Source organism: Hemitrygon akajei, chromosome 6 (assembly GCF_048418815.1).
Source record: "Hemitrygon akajei chromosome 6, sHemAka1.3, whole genome shotgun sequence".
In the NCBI taxonomy this organism is placed as follows: Eukaryota; Metazoa; Chordata; class Chondrichthyes; order Myliobatiformes; family Dasyatidae; genus Hemitrygon; species Hemitrygon akajei.
Window position 1 is genome coordinate 42008198 of NC_133129.1, and position 22071 is coordinate 42030268.

The window sequence follows — 22071 nt, forward strand, 5'->3', positions numbered from 1 at the left end:
CTTGAGGGAGTGGGGTCTCAGAAAGGCAGCGTACATTATTAAGGACCTCCAGCACCCAGGGCATGCCCTTTTCTCAGTGTTACCATCAGGTAGGAGGTACAGAAGCCTGAAGGCACACACTCAGCAATTCAGGAACAGCTTCTTCCCCTCCGCCATCCGATTCCTAAATGGATATTGAAGCTTTGGACACTACCTCACTTGTTTTAATATACAGTGTTTCTGTTTTTGCTCATTTTTTTGTAATCTATTCAATATATGTAATTGTTTTACTTGTTTATTCATTATTATGTTTTATTTTATTTTTTTTCTCTCTCTACTAGACTATGTATTGCATTGAACTGCTGCTGCTAAGTTAACAAATTTCACGTCACATGCGGGTGATAATAAACCTGATTCTGATTCTGATGGAGTGGGCTAAATATACTACCGTTTGTAGTATTTTTCATCAAAGGCACTGGCATTCCCATGCCAGGCTGTTACGCAGCCGGTCGATACACTCTGCTACAGGTCTATAGAAATTTGTCAAGGTTTTAGATGTCGTGCCAAATCTCCGCAGACTCCTAAGGAAGTTGAGGTGCTTCTGTGCTTTCTTCGCAATTGCACTTACCTGTTGGGTCCAGGATAGCTTCTCAGAAATAGTAACACCCAGAAATTCAAGGTTGTTAACCCTCTCCATCTCTGATCCTCCGGAGATGGTTTCCCTCTCCTGAAGACTGCAGTCAGTTCCTTCATCTTGCTGAGGGGTAGTTGTTGTGGCACCACTCAGCCCGTTTCAGTCTCACTCCTGTCATCGCCACCATTGATACAGCCCACTATAGTGGTGTCATCAGCAAACTTGAGTATGGTGTTGGACACACATTCATAGGTGTATAGTGGGTAGAGCAGGAGGCTAAGCACACAGCCCTATTATTATAATTTTAAAAAGTGTATTGCAATGTACTGCTGCCGCAAAACAAAAATAGATCAGCCATAGTGAAATGGAGGAGCAGACTCAGTGGGCCAAATGACCTACTTCTGCTCCTTTATGCTACGGTATTCTATGGCAGTGATATTAAACCTGATTCTGAATCTGTTTGAGACTGATCTCAGTTTTTTCCCCAAACCCATGTTATAGTCTGTTTGCTCTGGTCTCGCCTTTTCATGTAGCTTTTCTATATCCCATTGGAGCAGTTTTCCTACTTACAATTCCACCTTGTTTAGTATCAGCAGCAGGCTTAAGAACATAACATTTGATTGCTCACAGTGAAATTTTTGAAATAGATTGTGAACAGCCAATTCCTCTGATTTCCCACTAGTCACAGCATGCCCAACCTGAGTAAGGCCCATTTACTTCCACTGTTTGCTTTCTGTCTGTTAATCGATTCTCAATTTATGCCTGTTTCATGTTCTGTAAACTTGTTGACCAACCTGTGTGGGACTTTATTGAAAGTTTTGTGAAAATCTAAATAAACAGCACATCTACTGATTCCTTCTTTTCTACTTGTTACGTTCTCAAAGAACTCCAATATGATTTTCCCATCATAAATCCATGCCGACTCATCTGAATTCTATCGTTCTGTTCTGTTACAACTTCCTTCATTATAGATTCCAGTCATTTTCCTCTTGCTGATTCCCATTTTCTCTTTCCATCATGTCGGCAATAGTGGGGCTCCAAAGTTACTATCCTCCAATTTGCAGGAATCAGTCTGGAAAGTACAAAAATTTTAAAGATACTAACTAACCAGTGCCTTGAATCAAGCTAATATTTATTGGCAGTGCATTGACACTTAACACTTTTAATAACGGAGCTGCATTTGAGACGACTGCAGAGCACCTAAAACGTGTGACTTTGGTTATTGAGAGAGCTGAGATTTAACATAATTAAACTTCTTACGGATGAATCTGTTCCCTTGGCAGTAGCTCATTTGAACCATTTATGTTTTTTTATGTTACAGATCATATATGGTTGTACAAACAGCCAGATGAGTGTCTGTGTATACTCTCTTGGGTTGGTTTTCATGACCAAAAGTTTTGGTTTATCTGTAGATGTTCAAACTAGATAGAACAAGACTTAGTCTGATGTTATGATAAGACTGGAAAAAGTTTCTCTCTGCCATTTTGCCAATAAAGCAACATTGCCAGCAATGATCAAGAAGTCAAAGTCAAGTTTATCGTAAAATGCACAAGTACATGTATGCCAATGCTCTGCAAGTCCCTCACTGTATTTTTCCACCTCTATTTTTAGATTATTTTCAGAACCCTTTAGCTGAGTATTTGGTCAATTGCCCTAATATCTGTTTGCACAGCTCTCTCTGATGTTGGGGCATTTTATGGTAAAGGTGCTGATTAAATTTGAACTGTGGTAACATACACAAATGCACATTAATTCCAATTATATTTTAGAGTAGAACAAATTTTCCTTTATTTGTCTTCCAAAAGTTAAATGATAAGAAACATCTAAGATTTTGAATAAGTATAGAAATAATAGTGTTGGAGGGAAACATTGATTAAGACAATTAAAAAAAGCTGCAACTCTGGACCCCAGAAAGCATTGTTAAAAAGTATTGTTTGAATGTAACCAACTGATTTATCTTGTGAAATACCAAGTAAATGAAGCAAGGACTGTTCTGGAATGTCTATTATGTGTAGCACATGATCATCTTTCATTAACTGTTAAATTTCGATGCAATCTCAGGCAAACTTAATATAAAGTAGGACAACTTGGTCACAAACTATGTTTGATAAACAGAGACAGAACGGCCTGGCCCTGATTCTGCTACTAAATGAATAAATAAAAATACTGCCTTCCAAAATGGCAAAAAGAGTTCAAAATTAGGTGTAGCAGTGAAAAATTCTAGCAAAGCTTTTATTAATGTTTTACACTGGCAAGTACATCTCACTATAGTGGATAGAAACTTATGTCAATCGAACCAAAGCTCTCTTAAACATTTAAAAATCCATTGACCCTGTTAAAGCAATCAAGGGGTTAGGGTACAAAAGTGGTACTGAGGTAAAATGTCAGCTAAAATTGTCCTGATTGGTGGAGCGGGCATTAGGGGCCAAAGAGGTCACTGCTGCTTTTGTCTATCTTCCAAATTAAGAGTTTTCTTCTCCTCATTATTATAGGTCATACCAAAGATCTTACTAACCTGTGAAAGCACCATATAGAAACTAGATTAATTGAGCTTTTAATTGCTAGCTTTAAATAGCATCACAAATCTTGTGTGGGAATGCTCAGTGTTTCTGTCCATATATAGGCACAAGCTTAGTAAAGTCACCAAATGAGATAAAAGCATTGCCTGTATGGATTTCATCTGGGTGCTCCGATTTCCTCCCGCACTCCAAAGACATACCATTTGGTAGGTTAATTGGTCATTGTAAATTGTCCCGTGGTTAGGCTAGGGTTAAATTGGGGGATTGCTGGGTGATGTGGCTGAAAGGGCCTACTCCACACTATATCTCAATAAATAAAGTAAATGTGCATCAAAAATTAAGATCTGCCTCTCCCAGGGCACCAGAATATGAGTAATTCTTGTCAGTTTTCGAAAAGATAAAGATAATTTCAAGCATAAATTGCTTAAAATTAAAAAACAATATAGTAAGATTTTGAACAATCTTTTATACCCGTGCATTCCCAAAACACACTCAGCGTATTTAAAGGTGGATCTATTTGTTATGATTCATAAACTCAAATTACTTCTGAAAACATAATGTACATTCATGTGTTGGAATTCTATCCCAACTTCCCAGAACTCAATAAAATATTGGTATTATACAAGGAATGTAACTTCCCAATTTGCACATTGCAAGTTCCCACAAGCAGTAATGCTTAACGATGGGCCCAATGGCCTAATTCTGCTCCTGTATATCATGTGTTACCCCTCTGGCTGTGTGGATTTCAAGCTGGTGCTCCTATTTCTTCCAATATCCCAAAACCGTGTTTTATTGATTACTATGAATTATTCCAGTATGTTGGAAACGGTTAAAGGGAGTATGATTGGTATTACACTGCTCGGTTATTTTGAGTGCAGTGGACATTACGTTGTGGAAATTACTTACTGCTCTCTCTGCTTTCTGTAATAAGTAGCATGGTTTCTGCCAGTGATCCTGATTACATCCCTGCCCAAAGGGCATGCAAATGGCTAAAGGATTACCATAACTTGCCCCTTGATGTAGACAAGGGAAGGGGAAATGGGATGGCACTGATGGAGATCTTTGCCAGAAAGACTCCATAAAGACATCATAGCAGCACCCATCTCATCTCTAATCACCCTAGAGTGATCTCATATCTCGGTGAATAAAAGGGTTAAAATTTTAATTCTAGAAGTGCTCGGGGTGCTTTAAACCTTGACGTTGTAAGTTAACTTGCTGAATAATTAGGTTTACTGTGCTGCAACTCATTGCTCTTTGGGAAGTTAGCATTATTTCACTACACTACACTTTACTTCCCCTCCCCACATCCACCTGTTGTTTGAATGGAACTAAAAATTTGATCTGACTGACATAGGGCGTTCAACCTCTAATATTTTTCTTTCTCTTAACCTACTGAATATTTCCAGCACTTTAGGTTTTATGTTAGATTTCTAGTATCCACAATTTAAATAAAAATTCATTTATGATTGATCTTTGGTCCCTTGCAGGATAAACTTAGTAAATATCTGCCACATTTCCTATTTGAGTTATTCCACAGAAGCCAGTGCTGAATGCAAATTTTTTTCAAGATGTTGATGCTGCTGGCTATAATCAAGCAATCTGTAAATTTTGTGGTTAACACCTACACATACTCCATTTTTTTTCCCCAGGTGGAAAAATGTAATCTAATTGTCTCAGGTCTCGCCCTTCCAGCATCTGCTTATGCTTAGATTATATGTGCAGCCTTATTGTTGAAAGCTTCTTCATTGTTTTGGCTTATTCAGCATTATATGTATTGAAGTTATCGATACTCTGTTACTTTTGTTGATTATAACGCGTATAAGCACGTTTTGGTTGTTGCATTGTGAAATAGGCATTCTAATACAACTGCTCACCCGAAGTCAAGTTCTACTCTTAATTGGATTGCGATCAAAGCTGCTCCTTCTGGAATATCTTTGCTGAGTGTGTTGAGTAATCTGTCACACTGATGAAAATACTGTTCAGATACCTTCCAAGAATTTATTATTAATGATGAAAATTTCTTTTGAGATTAAGTTAGATTCAAGTACCGGTATATTTATTATCAAAGACCGTATAAATTATACAACCTTGAGATTTGCTTGCTCACAGGTAGCCATGAAGCAAGGAACCTGAAATAACCCATTTAAAGAAAAAAAGAATAAAAAAATAAAAATAGAAAACCAACACTCGATGCACAAGACAAAAGAAAAAAAATTGTGCAAACAATTGAAGTGAGCAATAGCATTCGGAACCAAAAGTGAGTCCATTGGTTTGAACCCAGGAGTAGGCCCAAAGCCTCACTTATCAGTTCATTATATTAGCGGGCATGTAACACACAGCCGGGCCAGTCTTCACAGCCTCAACACCATGGACCATCTCTGTGGATCCCAACACCCTGTCTTTTCAGTCTGTCTGGGCTGGCATTTAAATTGACCAAACAACAGAACAGCAAAAGGCTCTGGCAACCTGGAGAGACGAGTGAAGGTCGTGGAGAGTGAGTGAAATTGGCTCTCACTTCTGATCTAGGCCAGTGTTTAAATGATCTGAACAGCGTATCATTATTGTTGTAATGTGAGTATTATTAAAAGTAAGTTAATACTAATCGGGGAGCTTTTGGTAGCAAGAGGCGCAATCCGGGGTTGGCGGGGTCTTTACTTCCGCTCTTTTTACTCCCAGTATGCATTGTATATAGTTCCTCCACCCATGCCACACGAGGTACCTGGAAGCCTCTGTATTGTAAATATCATTTGCCGTCCCAGATAAGATGCTCTTTTGGCCATCAAGTTGTCAAGTGGTCTTTTTGTAAAGTGGAAGTTACCACAATTATCTTGCACTAGGACCCAGCACCACTGCTGCAAAAAACCCTGGGCCCAGGTTTCACTGCCCAGTGACTTGTCCGGGCCCAGATTTCATCGCCCAGCCCGAAGCTGCACTCAAGTTTTTCAAATCAGCTCTGTGTCCAGAGCAATCCAACCTTGCACCTGGGCCAGTTGGATGAGCATTGAACTTCTCTGCCTGAGCCCCATCTCCTCCTTTCAGTGTCCAGAGTGATCCATCCTCGCTCTCAGGCCATCTGGAACAATCCTGTAACACACTATCTTGCTATCACTTTCCCTTTCACTGTTTGTGCAATAATTTAACACAATTTGCCTCAGGAAAGGTATTTTTAGTAACCGTTTTTAGTTGGATTTCTTAGCTTTTTGACCACCAGAAAGTTTTGCACACATTCAGTAGCACCATCTTAACTGGAAGAATTAGTTAATAGAATATTATTTAATGGAAGTAAACAGTGAACCAAGATTAATGACATGAGAATATCTGAAGATGCTGGAAATCCAAAGGAACACACACAACATGATGGAGGGATTTAGTAGGTCAGGCAACATCTATGGAAAAGAGTAAACCGTCAGTGTTTCTGACTAAGTCCTGATGAAGGATCTCATTCCGAAACGTCGACTGTTTACTCTTTTCCATAGAAGCTGCCTGGCCTGCTGAGTTCTTCCAGCTGTGTGTGTGTGTGTATGTAAGGTGCTTTCTCACTGTATAAATAATTGTCCATCATCAGCACATCCACACTGTTGTTGGATTGTCTCTTTGTGAATGGCAACCGAAGTATTCATATAACAATTACAGCATGGAAACATTCCTTTGATTCCTTTAATTCATTCCTTTGTTATGTGCCAAGTCAACTCCTTCAGCCTCCTAATGATTATAAGCACTTAAGCTGTTCTTATTAACTGGCAAGCAGGACAACTGCCTATAAAACTAGGTATTAGACGAAGTACAGTAGTGTGACTTTTCTCCTGAGATTCAGAAAGAGCTTTTCCCCATCTACCACCAGATTTTTGAATGATCAATGAACGCTACTTCATTATTCGCTTTTGCACTATAGATTTTGTACATTATAGTAATTCTATCTTTATGTGCTGTGCACTGCTCTAGGTCAAATGTGAAGAGACAGTAAGTACACTGTTAAGGGCAAGACAGTGTTGGTGAGCAGAGAGATCTTGGCGTCCAAGTTTATAGCTCCCTGAAAGTGGATCCACTGACAGGATGGTTCAGAAGGCATATGGCATGCTTGCCTTTATTAGTTGAGGCACTGAGTTCAAAAGTCAGCTTCATAGAACCCTAGTTAGGCCACATCTGGAGTATTGCATACATTCCGGTCGAGGGTTTGGAGACAGTGCAGACGAGCTTTACCAGGATGCCGCCTGGATTAGAGGACATGTACTGTAATGAGAGGTCGGACAAACTTGGGTTGTTTTCTCTGATGTGGCAGAGGCTGAGGGGAGATCTGATAAAGGTTTATAAGATTTATGAGAGACATCGATAGAGTAGATGGACAGCATCTTTTCGCCAGGGTTGAAATGTCTAATACCTGAGGGTATGCGTTGAAGGTGAGAGGGGGTAAGTTCAAAGGAGATGTGAGAGGTAAGCTTTTGACACAGAGTGGTGGGTGCCTGGAATTCACAGCATCCAGCACTCTCTGATTTTAAAAAACTTGGGCACTGATAGAAACAGATGCATTGGAGATTTTTAAGAGCTGTTTAGATAGGCACATGAATGTGAGGAAAATGGAAGGATATGGATATTGTTTAGGCAAAAGGGATTAGTTTAGTTAGCTCGCAGACATGAGGAAATCTGCAGATGCTGGAAATTAGCTGTTTGATTACTAATTTAATTGGTTTGGCACAGCATTGTGTGGCAAGGGGCTTGTTCCTATGCTGTACTGTTCTAAGTTGCCACAAGACACCGGATCTCACGTCATATATAAGACAGTCATAATAAATCTCATTCTGTGTATTCAGCAAGTATACTGTTGAAAAGTGTGTTAGTCTGTCGTAATTTTCCAAGTGCAGCTCAGGGCATTATGCCCCCTGATTTTCTAATATAACCCTCTGAGAATGCACCGGGGGGGGGGGGGGGGGAGTTAACGGATAAGCAAGACAATGGTTATTGTTTTGTCAGGAATTGTTTCAAATGATAAGGAGAGGAAAACACTGGATGTTTGGGAATTATGTTAGCATAACTGCATGTTTTGAAAATATTTGAAATTCGGGTTTGTAATTCTGTAGTTTAATAAGAGAGTTGAGTGATTGCTGGTGTCCACCCCATGTATCTAAGTTTTAAAATGTCCCTGTTCATTAGTTATCTGTAAGGAACCACTTTATCAGTGTTTGCAGTTAAGCATGTGTTGGATATGTTTTTTTTCCTGTCAGCTTCTTAAAGTGCATGTGTTTTTAAATTGTGTATCAATGATAACCAAAACTCTATTGACATTTTTATGTTTTTAATGTACTTTGGCAGAATAGCATTTTATATTTTCTTAAATATATTTAAAACAATGAAGTTTCTGAAGTCGTACAAGTGAGCATGTGGCTGGAGTCACTAACTTGAGTGTCGAGAACCTTTGCATATTATTGATAGGTAGAGAATGCCTGTGAATGGAATGGAAATGGTTCTGAGATGTGGGTGAATGGTGTAACGAAGGCAAAGTGAAGTCATCCAACTGGAATGTTCGTTGTTACTGACTTGTCAGTCATGTGACTTTTAAGGATCCATATCATTGCACAAACCTGTCAAAAGCCAAACAGAAGCTGTGCTTGACTAAGCGTCTGGAGGTTAATTGAGAACTGTTTTAATGGCTACAGTGAAAAATGTACTGGCAGCCGCAGACAGTCTTCAGCTAACACTGAAGACACAGCAGACTGCAGAAGAAAAGGGACTAACAGGTATTACCAGTGGAAGTGAACTTCAGTTGATTAGGTATGTTTCGACAGATCACTGTCACTACAGTTGTGATTACGTTACTAATGACCTGGGTTTCCACTTACTAATTTTTTTTTGTGAAATGTGTTCAGAATTAGCACAATATTTCAAGGAGCTTTGAGCACAAATTATGATCAATGTGAAATCGGTTTTTATTTAATATTTTATGTCAACTTGAAGACCATTGTTCTAGATGCCAGCCCTACCCACATAGCTGGCTGCACCTCTGCTATATCAGTTGAGTTAAGCTTCCGATAGTGATTTCACCACTTGTGTTTGTGGCAGATTTGTGAGAGAGCTCAAAGGTCATCTGGGTAAATGGAAACCAGTGGAAATATTTAAAAACATTTTTGAGTGTTGTGATTTTTAAAGAATCTTGCTAAAACTTCTATGTACCCAATATTACTGAGTTTTTAAAGTAATTTTCAATAACTCGAAATCTTGGTTACTTGCAGGTGTTTGATTAACCTGATTATGAATACTTCTATTGGTTATAAGTATCATTTTACCAAGTTAACAATTTTAAAGCATTTACATTACATATTTAAATGTGGACTGCTTGCGCTGGTTTGTGTCAGAATGTGTGCTTGTGCCACTGCTCTGGTCCCTCTGTGTCTAGGAACAGCTCAAGTGCCATCTAAATTTACTGAGTAGATCATTGGAGTAATCACAGATGGCAGTGAGGTGTGTACAGGAGTTAGACAGATCAACTGGTTGCATGGTGTCACAACAACAATCTTGCATACAACTTTAGCAAGACTTGTTTGTAGACTTCGGGAAGGGGAGCTTGGGAGGACACATTGAGCGGTCAGTTGTGGACAACGTGAGTACCTTTGAATTCCTGGGCATCAGCATCTCAGACGATCTATCCTGAGCCCAACGACTGATGGAGTCATGAAGAAGGCATGCAAGCGTTCCTACTTTATTAGGAGTTTGAGGAGGTTTGGTATGTCAGCAAAGACTCTGGCAAATTTCTGCAGCAAGCTTCCTGACTGGTTGCAACGCCATCTCATAGGGAGGTGTCAAAGCTCAGGATTGTGAGATGTATCAGAGGCTTACAGGCTCAACCAGCTCCATTACAGGCACAATCAAGGACATTGTCAAAAGACAATGCCTCAACGAGGCTGCATCAATCATGAAGGACCTTCACCATCTGAGACATGTCCTTTCTCATTACTACAATCAGCGAGGAGGTACCTGAGCCTGAAGACTCACACTCACCATTTTAGAAACAGTTTCTTCCCCTCTTCCATCAGATTTCTGAACAGTCCATCAACTTACGAACACAACCTTGCTAGTCCTCTTTGGCAATACTTAATAAATTACTATAAGTTACAATAAAAAATGCCTGCAATGACCTGCTGCTGCAAAACAACAAATTTCATAACTTATGTCAGTGATAATAAACCAGCTTCTAAAATAGTCCAGATTCTAAAAAGCACAGATGAATTTTGAACATCTTACTCCATTCATGTTTCATATCCACACTCTCCTTTATTGATTTTATTATATTAAGTGGCGGATGGCAGAAGACAGGTACAAGAGTAGATGGTAGCAATTTCAAGATGCCGAATTTTGAAGGCCAGCTGCCAAATTTACATGTTTCTTTGTCCTGTTATTATCTTAAATCATAACTATTAACTGATGGCCAAGTTTCATGAATGTGAATTTTCTCTGTTCCATTTCTATCACTGCCCCCCCCCCCCCCCGATGCGTTTGAATATTTTAGGATGAAAACATAACAAACTGTGGAAAAGTACTGGATTTGCTTTTTCTCCTGATCATTTTCTTTACTTCCTCAGGAATGAAGATCTGCATCAGATGCTGGAGAGCAACAAGGATTCACTTAAACTGGAAGCCATGAAGCGAATTGTTGCGGTGAGTGATATTTTAACATTGATAACAGGACACCATTTCTAGCAGGGTAGAGATAAATGGACTTTTTATTTAAATATTAAGTTAGTAAACATGTTATTTGAAGTTATGCCAGGATCAAAACTTGAAAGTAATTGAGAGCGGCATACTGAAAGAATAGACCTATTAAGTCTGTTCCTCGGTTTATCTGCAGAAGTTGGTCTGTTTTATGTTGCTGTACTTCAGGGGCTCCAAACTGGGCATGACCTCCCGGGTGGAGAGTGGGGGAGAAACAGTTGGAATGTGTGTCGGTGGATTCTTAAAGTTGTGGCTATTTTTGAGAGGTGGTTGTGAAGAGAATTCTACGAAGGGGAATGACAATAAGATACTGGGCAGACAGTTTGTATTTAAGGGGTAAATATACCATATATAAAGTTATGTGCATTGCTGCAGAGAAAAAGTATGGGAATTGCTACCTATGGTATGCTAATAGACCTGCTCCCTTCAGGTAAAATGATGCACATGGGAAAAGAAATTATTTAATTATTCAAACATTATTAATAAGACCTAGAGAATTTGGAAATGTGTGGGGAATGATACGTGTACAACTAGTTTCTCATGTGCAAAGAGGTTGATAAGCAGCAGCTACACTTCATTCAGCAAAACTTAATATTTTCTATGTTTAACAGCGCTAATAGTGCGTAAAATGTTGACATTCATAATTCTCTATTGATTACATTTGTAAAGATTACATTAGTGTATAAATGCAATCTTTGTGTTGTGATGGGATGGGACAGGGTTATCAATGATGGCAACCTTCTTTGCATTTCTAATCACATATGGCAGTGAGGATGTGTAGATTTCTGTCACCTTCTCAGAATAATGTCAAACAGTCCTGATGGCTTTGCAATAACAAATGTACACTGGGTCTCGGGGGGAGGGTGTGGAAACAAGGCTGTACGTGGTTTGTAACTCAAAAGGCAGTTTGAATTTGCATGAAGCACCTCCTGTTATGAAGGAGATGTCTTCCTTTTTTAAACAAAGGGGCTTCCCTTCTTCACCATCAACTCTGCTCTCAAACGCATCTCTTCCATTTCCTGTACATCTGCCCTCACCCCATCCGTCCACCACCCCACTTGGGATAGGGTTCCCCTTGTCCTCACCTACCACCCCACCAGCCTCTGGGTCCAATGTATAATTCTCCGTAACTTCCGCCACCTCCAATGGGATCCCACTACCAAACACATATTTCCCTCCCCCCCCCCCCCTGCTCTCCGCAGGGATCGCTCCCTACGCGACTCCCTTGTCCATTCTTCCCCCCCATCCCTTCCCACCAATCTCCCTCCAGGCACTTATCCTTGCAAGTGGAACAAGTGCTACACCTGCCCTTACACTTCCTCCCTCACCACCATTCAGGACCCCAGACAGTCCTTCCAGGTGAGGCGACACTTCACCTGTGAGTCGGCTGGTGTGGTATACTGCGTCCGGTGCTCCCAGTGTGGCCTTTTATATATTGGTGAGACCCGACGCAGACTGGGAGACCGTTTCGCTGAACACCTATACTCGGTCTGCCAGAGAAAGCAGGATCTCCTAGTGGCCACACATTTTGATTCCACGTCCCATTCCCATTCTGATATGTCTATCCATGGCCTCCTCTACTGTCAAGATGAAGCCACACTCAGGTTGGAGGAACAACACCTTATATACTGGCTGGGTAGCCTCCAACCTGATGGCATGAACATTGACTTCTCTAACTTCCGTTAATGCCCCTCCTCCCCTCCTTACCCCATCCCTGATATATTTAGTTTTCTCCCCCTCCTTTTTTTTCTCTCTTTCTGCCCATCACTCTGCCTGTTCTCCATCTCCCTCTGGTGCTCCCCTCCCCCTTTCTTTCTCCCTAGGCCTCCCGTCCCATGATCCTTTCCCTTCTCTAGCTCTGTACCCCTTTTGCCAATCACCTTCCTGGCTCTCAGCTTCATCCCACCCCCTCCGGTCTTCTCCTATCATTTTGCATTTTCCCCTCCCTCTCCCACTTTCAAATCTCTTACTATCTTTCCTTTCAGTTAGTCCTGACAAAGGGTCTTGGCCCGAAATGTCGACAGCGCTTCTCCCTATAGATGCTGCCTAGTCTGCTGTGTTCTACCAGCATTTTGTGTGTGTTGTTTGAATTTCCAGCATCTGCAGATTTCCTCGTGTTTGCCTGTTTGATAAAAGCAGGTTGAATGAAATGATGAATCTTAAATTGGTAATTAATTTTAGTGCTTTAGATTACAAAGAAAATTCTTTCATAATGTGGTTACAGCAATCCCAAACCTTGACGTGAAATGTGCAGCACGAATTGGAAATTACTATCCGTATGATTGAATTGGATGGTGCTAGCAAGGGAGACTGAAAAATTGAAGTTGTGACTTTTATATTTTGTTTTATTTCAAATATGCAGCAAACCAAACACATGACGAAAGGTTTCTTCCTATAATGTTGACTGTCCATTTCCCTCCATAGACACTGCCTTACCTGCTGAATTCCCCTGGCATTTTGTGTGTTGCTGCAAGTTTCCAGCATCTGTAGACTTCCTTGTGTATCAAACTTGCCATTTTTTATTCAGCTTTTTGTACAATAATTAATAGTATATTCAAGATTGTGGAAGGAAAGGGGTAAGCTATTGATTTAAAGCTGCTCCCTTTACCTCTTACAATATAGGAACAATATATTATGACTTCTTCCCTTTCCAAACAAACTCCTGATGCTTCTAAGGCAACACGAGTGAATCTGCAGATGCTGGAAATAAATAAAAAACACAAAATGCTGGCAGAACTCAGCAGGCCAGACAGCATCTATGGGAGGAGGTAGTGACGACATTTTGGGCCGAAACCCTTCATCAGGAGTGAAGTAACATGGGATGGTCGAGGGGGGATAAGAAGTGGGGGGAGGGATGAAGTAGAGAGCTGGGAAGTGATAGGCTGGAGGGAAATGGGCTGGGGGAAGGTGGAGAATTATGGGAAATAAAAGAGAAAGAAAGGTAGGGCTGGGGGGAGATTATAGTGAGGGGGGAAAGAGAGAGAAAGAGAACCAGACTAGAATTATGGATGGCGTAAGGGGGGGGGGGGGTGGGGGGACACAGGGGTATCAACGGAGGTCTGTGAGTTGAATGTTCATGCCAACAGGTAGGAGGCTACCTAGGCGGGAGATAAGGTGTTGCTCCATCGACCTGCGTGTGGCCTCATGTTGACGGTAGAGGAGGCCATGGACAGACATGTCAGAGTGGGAGTGGTCTGTGGAATTGTAGTGTGCGGCCACAGGGAGATCCCGCCACTGCTGGAGGACTGAGCGCCGGTGTACGGCGAAACGGTCTCCCAGTCTGCGGCGGGTCTCCCCAGTGTATAAACGGCCACATTGGGAACACCGGATACAGTATATCACTCAAGTTGACTTGCAGGTGAGGTGGTGCCTCACCTGAAAGGACTGTCTGGGGCCTAGGATGGTAGTGAGGGAAGAAGTGTGGGGGCAGGTGTAGCACTTCTTCCTTTTGCAGGGATAAGTGCCTGGAGGGAGGTCGATGGGGAGGGATGGGGGGATGAATGGACAAGGGAGCCGCGTAGGGAGCGATCCCTGTGCAAAGCTGAGAGTGGGGGGGGGAGGGGAAGATGTGTCTGGTGGTGGGATCCCGTAGGAGGTGGCGGAAGTTGCAGAGGATAATACGTTGGATATGATACTTCTAAGCAGAGTTAGAATCTATTGCAGCTTGGGGCATTGGAGTTTGGAGTTCTATTCTTGCACTGCCTGTAGGGAGTTAGTACGTTCTTCCTATGACCATGGTTTCCTCTGGAGACTCCATTCTTCTCCCTCAGTCCAAAGATGTTCTGCTCAGTAGGTTAACTGATGATTGTAAATTGTCCTGTGATTAGTCTAGTGTTAAATAGGTCTGTAGCTGGGTGGCAAGCTTGTTGGGCCAGAAGGAGTGGTTCCACGCTGTATGTCTGAATAAAATAAAAGAAATGGATGAAAATACAAATATAACTGAGATAACTATCTGTTCTAGGGCTCCAGAGCCCAAAACAAATATCCATATGACCACTAATATAACAGTTAAATTCAGATGACGCAAATTAATCCAAACATTTAGATGGGCATTGCAAACCCAGCAAAACACTGAAGTGTTATTCATTAATTCTTGCAGTGAGATTTCTAAGTACTCAAATCAGTTGCAATAGTTTTCATTAAGATTTTTGTTCCATATACAATGGATAATGGTTAATTGGGCCATCGGTTAATTGAGGCAACCACTTAATTAGGACAACTCTTAAAGGAAAAAAAACGATCGAGAAAATAGCCAGGATTCCCTTTGTTTATTTGGGACACTGTGCCGCTTAATTCAGACAGGAGACTGTTGCCGAATGGTTTCTAACTAGTGTCACTCGTGAGCACTTGTGTGACCATTATAAATTACACCATGCTTAAAGTGAATCGTTTTTAAATAGCATCAGTTATGTGTGTTTGTGTTCAAAAGGTATTGATCTTGTTACAGATAGTTGGTGAGAAGTAAGCAGTAAGACATTTCAGAGCTATTTTGCTCACCACAGTTTCAAGTGAAACAGCTAGTAGTGAGAATGAAACGATTTCACTTCAAGTTAGGAACGACGAATAATTTGAAGGTATAGACAATCATCTTGAACGTTAAAATGAAAATGAAGATTTGGAGCATGTAATCATCGAAAGTATTGTATGAAAGCAGTCTATTATCTGTACTAATAATCTGAGCTGCTTTTTTTTCATTTATTAAAGTCAATCAAAAGAAACAGCAGCATAAATTGGATGAATTCTTCCATTGATGACTAGTAAAAAACTAATACAGTTTATTTGTAGTGTAGCCCCCTGGCTCGCCTCAGGCTCGCTCAGCTCTCTTCCATCTAGGGGGAGCAGCTTTCGGCCCTGCCAAACTGGATAATCAGCTTGTGTGGATGCTGTGTGATGTCCCCATCTCACCAAATAACAGACAGTACGTCATATGCGATTAAATGATTACACTTTATAGATCTTACTAGAACTAAGTGATTAATAACAATACAGTATATATGAAGGAAAAGAAAATAAAGATAAGGCGCCAAAACCTATCAAAGTCCAAACCACTTTGTGCACAACCATTGGAGCTCAATTAATGAAGTCTTCTGGCCACCACTCGATCCCCTCAGACCTCCTCGACTCGTGGCTCAGGACCACCCAAAGTGATCAACCAAGCACCCTGGCACGTCTGTCTTCGTCTCCTCTCCTCACCGACAATCCTGGCCCCGGACCCCCACTCGGGGTCTGTTCCGTCGCACAGCTTACAGTATTGCGTCCTCTCTCTCTCACCCCCTCGTGCGGACTCCCCAAAAGCCTGCCAACAATAGCTTACAGACTCAGAAGAGAAAGAATAACATTAATCTCAATTGGTTAACAAATGAATACAATTCTGGTTATCAGTAATTTTAACCCAAACAAAACTGCGAGAAAAACACTTATCATAACAAAGAAGCATTCCTACTTTTAACAAAACAAAGAAGCCATTTTGATTAACATACGCAGTGACAAAAGAATCCCCTCACACAAAAATCCCCCCACAAAAGAAGAGACCCCCTTACAGTACTGTGAAGGTATTGGTAGTGTTCTAATTTGTTATTTAATTTAAATACATAAATTGTTACTAAATTAAATGGTAGTTTGTCTTTTTTATACTTTTTAATTATTTCCATGCAATTGAAGCTAATTGGGTCAGCTACTTAATTGGGCCAAAATATACTGGTCGTGATGCGTTCCAGTTAATCAGAATCCACTGTATGTGTATAATAGTTTTCTTTTGTTTTCAAATAAATTGAATGTATGTTTTGCAGAGAATGATCATGGGTAGTAGATTATTAAAGCTAGTCATCCAAGCTGTGAGGAATGTATCGCTTGGGTACGGAAATTGTGAAGTAAAGGGAGGCGAGATTTAGCACGGGGGATATATTTACCAAAGTATATGGATTCCAGCTGCAGTTGGAGGTTCATTACTTCCCCTCAAATAATTTACCCCACCCCCACTTCATGTTGGTTCATAGAAACATAGAAAACCTACAGCACAATACAGGCCCTTCGGCCCACAAGTTGTGCCAAATATGTCCCTACTTTAGAAATTACTAGGCATACCCATAGTCCTCTATTTTTCTAAGCTCCATGTACCTATCCAAAAGTCTCTTCAAAGACTTTATCATATCCGTCTCCACCACTGTTGCCTGCAGCCCATTCCACGCACTCACCACTCTCTGAGTAAAAAAACTTACCCCTGACAGCTCCTCTGTACCTAATCCCCAGTACCTTAAACCTGTGTCCTTTTGTGGCAACCATTTCAGCCCTGGGAAAAAGCCTCTGACTATCCACATGGTCAATACCTCTCATCATCTTATGCACCTCTATCAGGTCACCTCTCATCCTCTGTTGCTCCAAGGACTGTGTGCGCTTGGGTGTATAGATATGGTAAACAACCTAGCTAAGAACATAGAACCAGAATGATCAGTGGACAAGCATTTGAGTGCTGTTAATTTGTCAACTATTTGATGAAATTAATTCCAAATTAAGCTCATCAATTTATATCAATCTCAACTGTAAATTTGCAATCAGTAAGCAGTTAATGCTGAATTACTCTGACGTGATTCGGTAAATAATTTTTGTCAATTAACCATAAACCAATTGATGTCTTTTCAATTTGTAATTTTCATTGCTGTTAACTGGGGTTTGTCCAAATCAGTTAATTGGTAAAGGAAAGTTCATTAACTCACTGAGAAGTTTGTGGAATTCTGAAGAGAGGTTTGTAGCTAGGATTAAATACACTGGACAACAAAGATTTTGCTTCCTGAATACGTTTGGGTGTATCCTATGGATTTTGGGCTGCTGATCATGAAAATCACCAATAAATTTCTGTATCACGCACCTTTTTTTGAAATTGCCTATATTTGTTATTTCAATTCATAATTGAAGTCAGAATAACTGATGCCAAGATTAAGGAATACACAGAAAATACTGGAGGAGGGTCAGCAGGCCAGGCAGCATCTAGGCAAAAGAGTAAACAGTCGACGTCAGGACTACTGAAGAACTTCAGCCCTAAACGTCAACTGTTCACTCTTTTCTAAAGATACTGCCTGGCCTGCTGAATATACTTTGATTTCCAGCATCTGCACATTTCTCTCGTCCAAAATTAAGGAAGGCATTTTTTTGTTGGTCCATAAATCAAAACAGGTCATCAATGACAGGCATCCTTCCGTCACCACAACAGGGACCGTGTCCCCCTTGTCCTCACCTATCACCCCACCAGCCTCCGGATCCAGCATATTATCCTCCGCAACTTCCGCCGCCTTCAACAGGACCCCACCACTAAGGACATCTTTCCCTCTCTACCCCTCTTTGCTTTTCTAAGGGATTGTTCCCTCCGCGACTGCCTGGTCCATACATCCCTCCCCACAGATCTCCCACCTGGCACTTATCCCTGCAAGCGTAAGTGCTACACCTGTCCCTACACCTCCTCTCTTACCACCATTCAGGGCCCCAAACAGTCCTTCCAGGTGAGGCAACACTTCACTTGTGAGTCTGTTGGGGTCATCTCTTGCATCCGGTGCTCCCGGTGCGGCCTCCTCTACATCGGCGAGACCCGACGCAGATTGGGGGACCGCTTCGTCAAGCACCTCCGCTCCATCCGCCACAACAGACAGGATCTCCCGGTTGCCATTCACTTCAACTCTCCCTCTCATTCCCATTCGGATATGTCCATACATGCCTCCTCTACTGCCATGATGAGGCCAAACTCTGGTTGGAGGAGCAACACCTCATATACCGTCTGGGTAGTCTCCAGCCCCTTGGTATCAACATCGAATTCTCCAACTTCCAGTAAATCCCTCCCTCTCCCTTCCCCCATCCCACCTTCACTCTGTCTCCTCTTCTAACTGCCTATCACCTCTCATGACTCTGCCTTCTTCTACTACCCATAGTGCTTTCCCCTTAGATTCCTTCTTCACCTCTCCTGCCTATCCCCTCCCTGCTTCCCCTCCCCCACCCCTTGATCTTTCCTCTGATTGGTTTTCCACCCTCCCCCCACCTTTATAGGGCCACTGCCCCCTCCTTCTTTAGTCCTGACGAAGGGTCTCGACCCGAAACGTTGACTGCTTCTTTCAAAGGATGCTGCCCGACCTGCTGAGTTCATCCAGCTTGTTTGTACATCTTGATTTGACCACAGCATCAGCAGTGCACTTTGTGTTTACTATTCGTTACTCCAATTCGAAGAACTTCTTGTGGTACCAGAGAAAATTGCATGGAAGGCATTCAAGGATGTTGTTGAAAACTTTCTTGGAGCACCAAAACACGTGCATCTGGTTGATAACATGCTTCAAGCATACACAAACATGTCACTAAAGATTCATTTTCTGCTTGCCTGTTTAGACTTCTTACTTGCAAATCATGGCGCTGTTAATGACAAGCATGGTGAAATGTTTCACCAGGACATTGCGGTCATGGAGAAACAGTATCAGGGCAACTGGAATCCATCAGTGCTGATTAGTGTTGGACACTTAAGCGAGAAGCCTTAGATGCTGAGTAGAAATGAAAATCATTGATAAAACATTTTTAGTTTGGTTGAACAATGGCAAAGTGTCAGCACCATTATTTAATTAAACACGTTTTATTCAATAAAAGTTAATTTCTTGTTTCTCCAAATTTCTACGTGATACAAGTAGTCTGTTGTGTTCAGCTTACAAGTGGTCTATCATAAACAAAGATTCTGAGGAAGCAACACATGTTGACCATTCATCTGTAAGTCTTCTCCACTATTTTTGCTGGGTTTGCAATGCCTGTCTGAATGTGATCTGCATGTTTAGACAGTCTGTCAAACCATGACTTTCATATACCAAGTAGTGGAGTGGTGTCGGAGCAACAACCTGGCACTCAACGTCAGTAAGACGAAAGAGCTAATTGTGGACTTTAGGATGGGTAAGATGAAGGAATACATACCAATCCTCATAGAGGGATCAGAAGTGGAGAAAATGAGCAGTTTCGAGTATGTGGGTGTCAAGATCTCTGAGGACCTAACCTGGTCCCGACATGTCGATACAACTATAAAGAAGGCAAGGCAGCGACTATACTTAATTAGGAATTTGAAGAGATTTGGTATGTCAACAAAAACACTCAAAACCTATATAGATGTACTATTGAGAGCATGCTGATGGGCTGCAACACTGTCTGGTATGCGGGGGGGGGGGGGGGGGGCGGTGGGTTACTGCACAGGACCGAAAGAAGCTGCAGAGGGTCGTAAATTTAGTCGACTTTATCTTGGGTACTAGCCTACAAAGTACCCAGGACACCTTCAAAGTGTGGTGTATCAGAAAGGCAGCGTTCATTATTAAGGATGCCCAGCACCTAGAACATGCCACTTTTCTCATTGTCACCATTAGGTAGGAGATACAGAAGCCTGAAGGCACACACTCAGTGATTCAGGAGCAGCTTCTTCCCCTCTGCCATCAGATTCCTAAATGGACAGTGAACACTACCTCACTTTTTTAATGTGTATTATTTCTGTTTCTGCATGATTTTTAATCTATTCAATATATATATACAGTAATTGATTCATTTATTTTTACTTTTTTTCCCTATATTATGTATTGCATTGTACTGCTGCTGCTAAGTTAATAAATTTCATGACACACGCCGATGATAATAAATCTGATTCTAAATTCTGATTCTTGATTACTGTTTATAAGACATTGAATCATTACGCAGTGCATTGAGCTAGAAAAGATAAGATATTAACAATGTAGAATAAAGAGTAAAAGCAACCAAAAAAAGCAGTGCAGGTATATGATAAGGTGCACGATCAGAACATGGTAGATTGAGGCCATGGGTACATCTTACTGTTGTACAAGAGTTCTATTTGAGAGTCTGATAATAGTGAGATAGAAGCTGTCCTTGAACATGGTACTGCATGTTTACAGCTGTTTGTATCTTCTGCCTTATGAGTGAGGAGAGAAGGGAGAATGTTCAAGGATTATGCTGGGTGCTTTACTGAGGCAGCAAGAGATATAGACCAAGTCCATACAGGGGAGGCTGCTTCCTATATTGTGTTAAGCTGTGTCTACAACACTGTAGGTTTCTTGTGGCCAAGTGCAGAGCAGTAGCTGTACCAAGCCGTTATGCATCCAGTCAGAATGCTTTCTATAGTGCATCGATTAAGATAAAAGTTGGTAAGAGTCAATAGTGGGTGGCATGATGAATTTTTTTTAGCATCTTGAGGAAGTGGTGGTGTTGATGAACTTTCTTAGCCATGACATTAACGTGATTTGGAGCTGGACAGGTTGTCGATGATGTTCACTCATAGGAGATCGAAGCTCTCAACCTCAACACTTGATGCTTTAGATGCACTGCCCTCCTTTCTCAAATCAGTGACCGGTTCTTTTGTTGACATTGACCAAAAGGCTGTTGTCATGCACCATGTCACAAATCTCTCTGCCTCCTTCCTTTACTATGACTCATTGTTATTTGAGATGCAACCCATCACAGTGGTATCACCTGCAAACCTGTCGCTGGAGTTGCAGCAGAACTTTGCCATGTAGTCGTGTGCACGGGGAGTGGAGTAAGGGGCTGAGAACTCAACCTCGTGGAGCACCAGTATTTAGAATAACCATGGCAGAAGTATGGCTGCCTACCTTTACTGATTATAAGCCACACTTTTCTGTTAGACAGAATGTAAACATTTTAGCATTTTGGGCAGTTGAAAGCAATATGACAACAAAACAGTGAAATTTGAAAAAACTAAGCAGCTCATATTTAAATTAGGTGTGGAGTTAAGTGAGTGAAGCCGTGAAGATATAAAATGAGGACAGTGTTGTGCAGAAAAAATAGATGGTGATGAAGATGAGGCATTTGGGAGGCCAACATGCACATGGGTCTGCAGTGATTTTGGACTTAGCTACCAAATTGGGGGGGAAAAAAGATTTGAAGAAATCTGTGAGCTTCTTAGCATGATGTAACTGAGATGCTCTGTTGTTCTGTTAAACAAACAAAAAAAAAATCAATGGGGATGTAAAGCTATAATGACCTTGCTGTGAATCTGTGTTCAAAAAGCATCACATTGTTTAGGTTTTCACTTGTCATTTTCAGTTGTGCTCAATGTGGTTTTCTGGCTTCTTGTTTACATAATTGAAATGGCATCTGGGATCCATAATTCTAGTTAAATTTTGGTTTTTACACCACTAGTTTGTTGGATTATAGAAGGAACTGTGGCGCCAAGAACCATAGCCTACCATTTAATGTAAAATGGAATAA

At 41.2% G+C, this 22071-nt stretch overlaps 1 protein-coding gene across 2 annotated transcripts in view; it reads left to right on the plus strand.

The window, feature by feature from the left end:
* ap3b1a (adaptor related protein complex 3 subunit beta 1a) overlaps nt 1–22071 on the plus strand; it is a 242790-nt gene that overhangs the window by 15609 nt on the left and 205110 nt on the right. Inside the window, exons 1-2 of one of the 2 annotated variants that reach the window (XM_073048232.1) lie at nt 8744–8898; nt 10704–10779. In XM_073048232.1, the coding sequence (XP_072904333.1) occupies nt 8774–8898; nt 10704–10779 (201 nt within the window). In that variant the 5' untranslated portion in view covers nt 8744–8773. Of the gene's footprint in view, nt 1–8743; nt 8899–10703; nt 10780–22071 lie in introns of those variants that run through there. The other variant, XM_073048231.1, reaches the window with a different exon arrangement.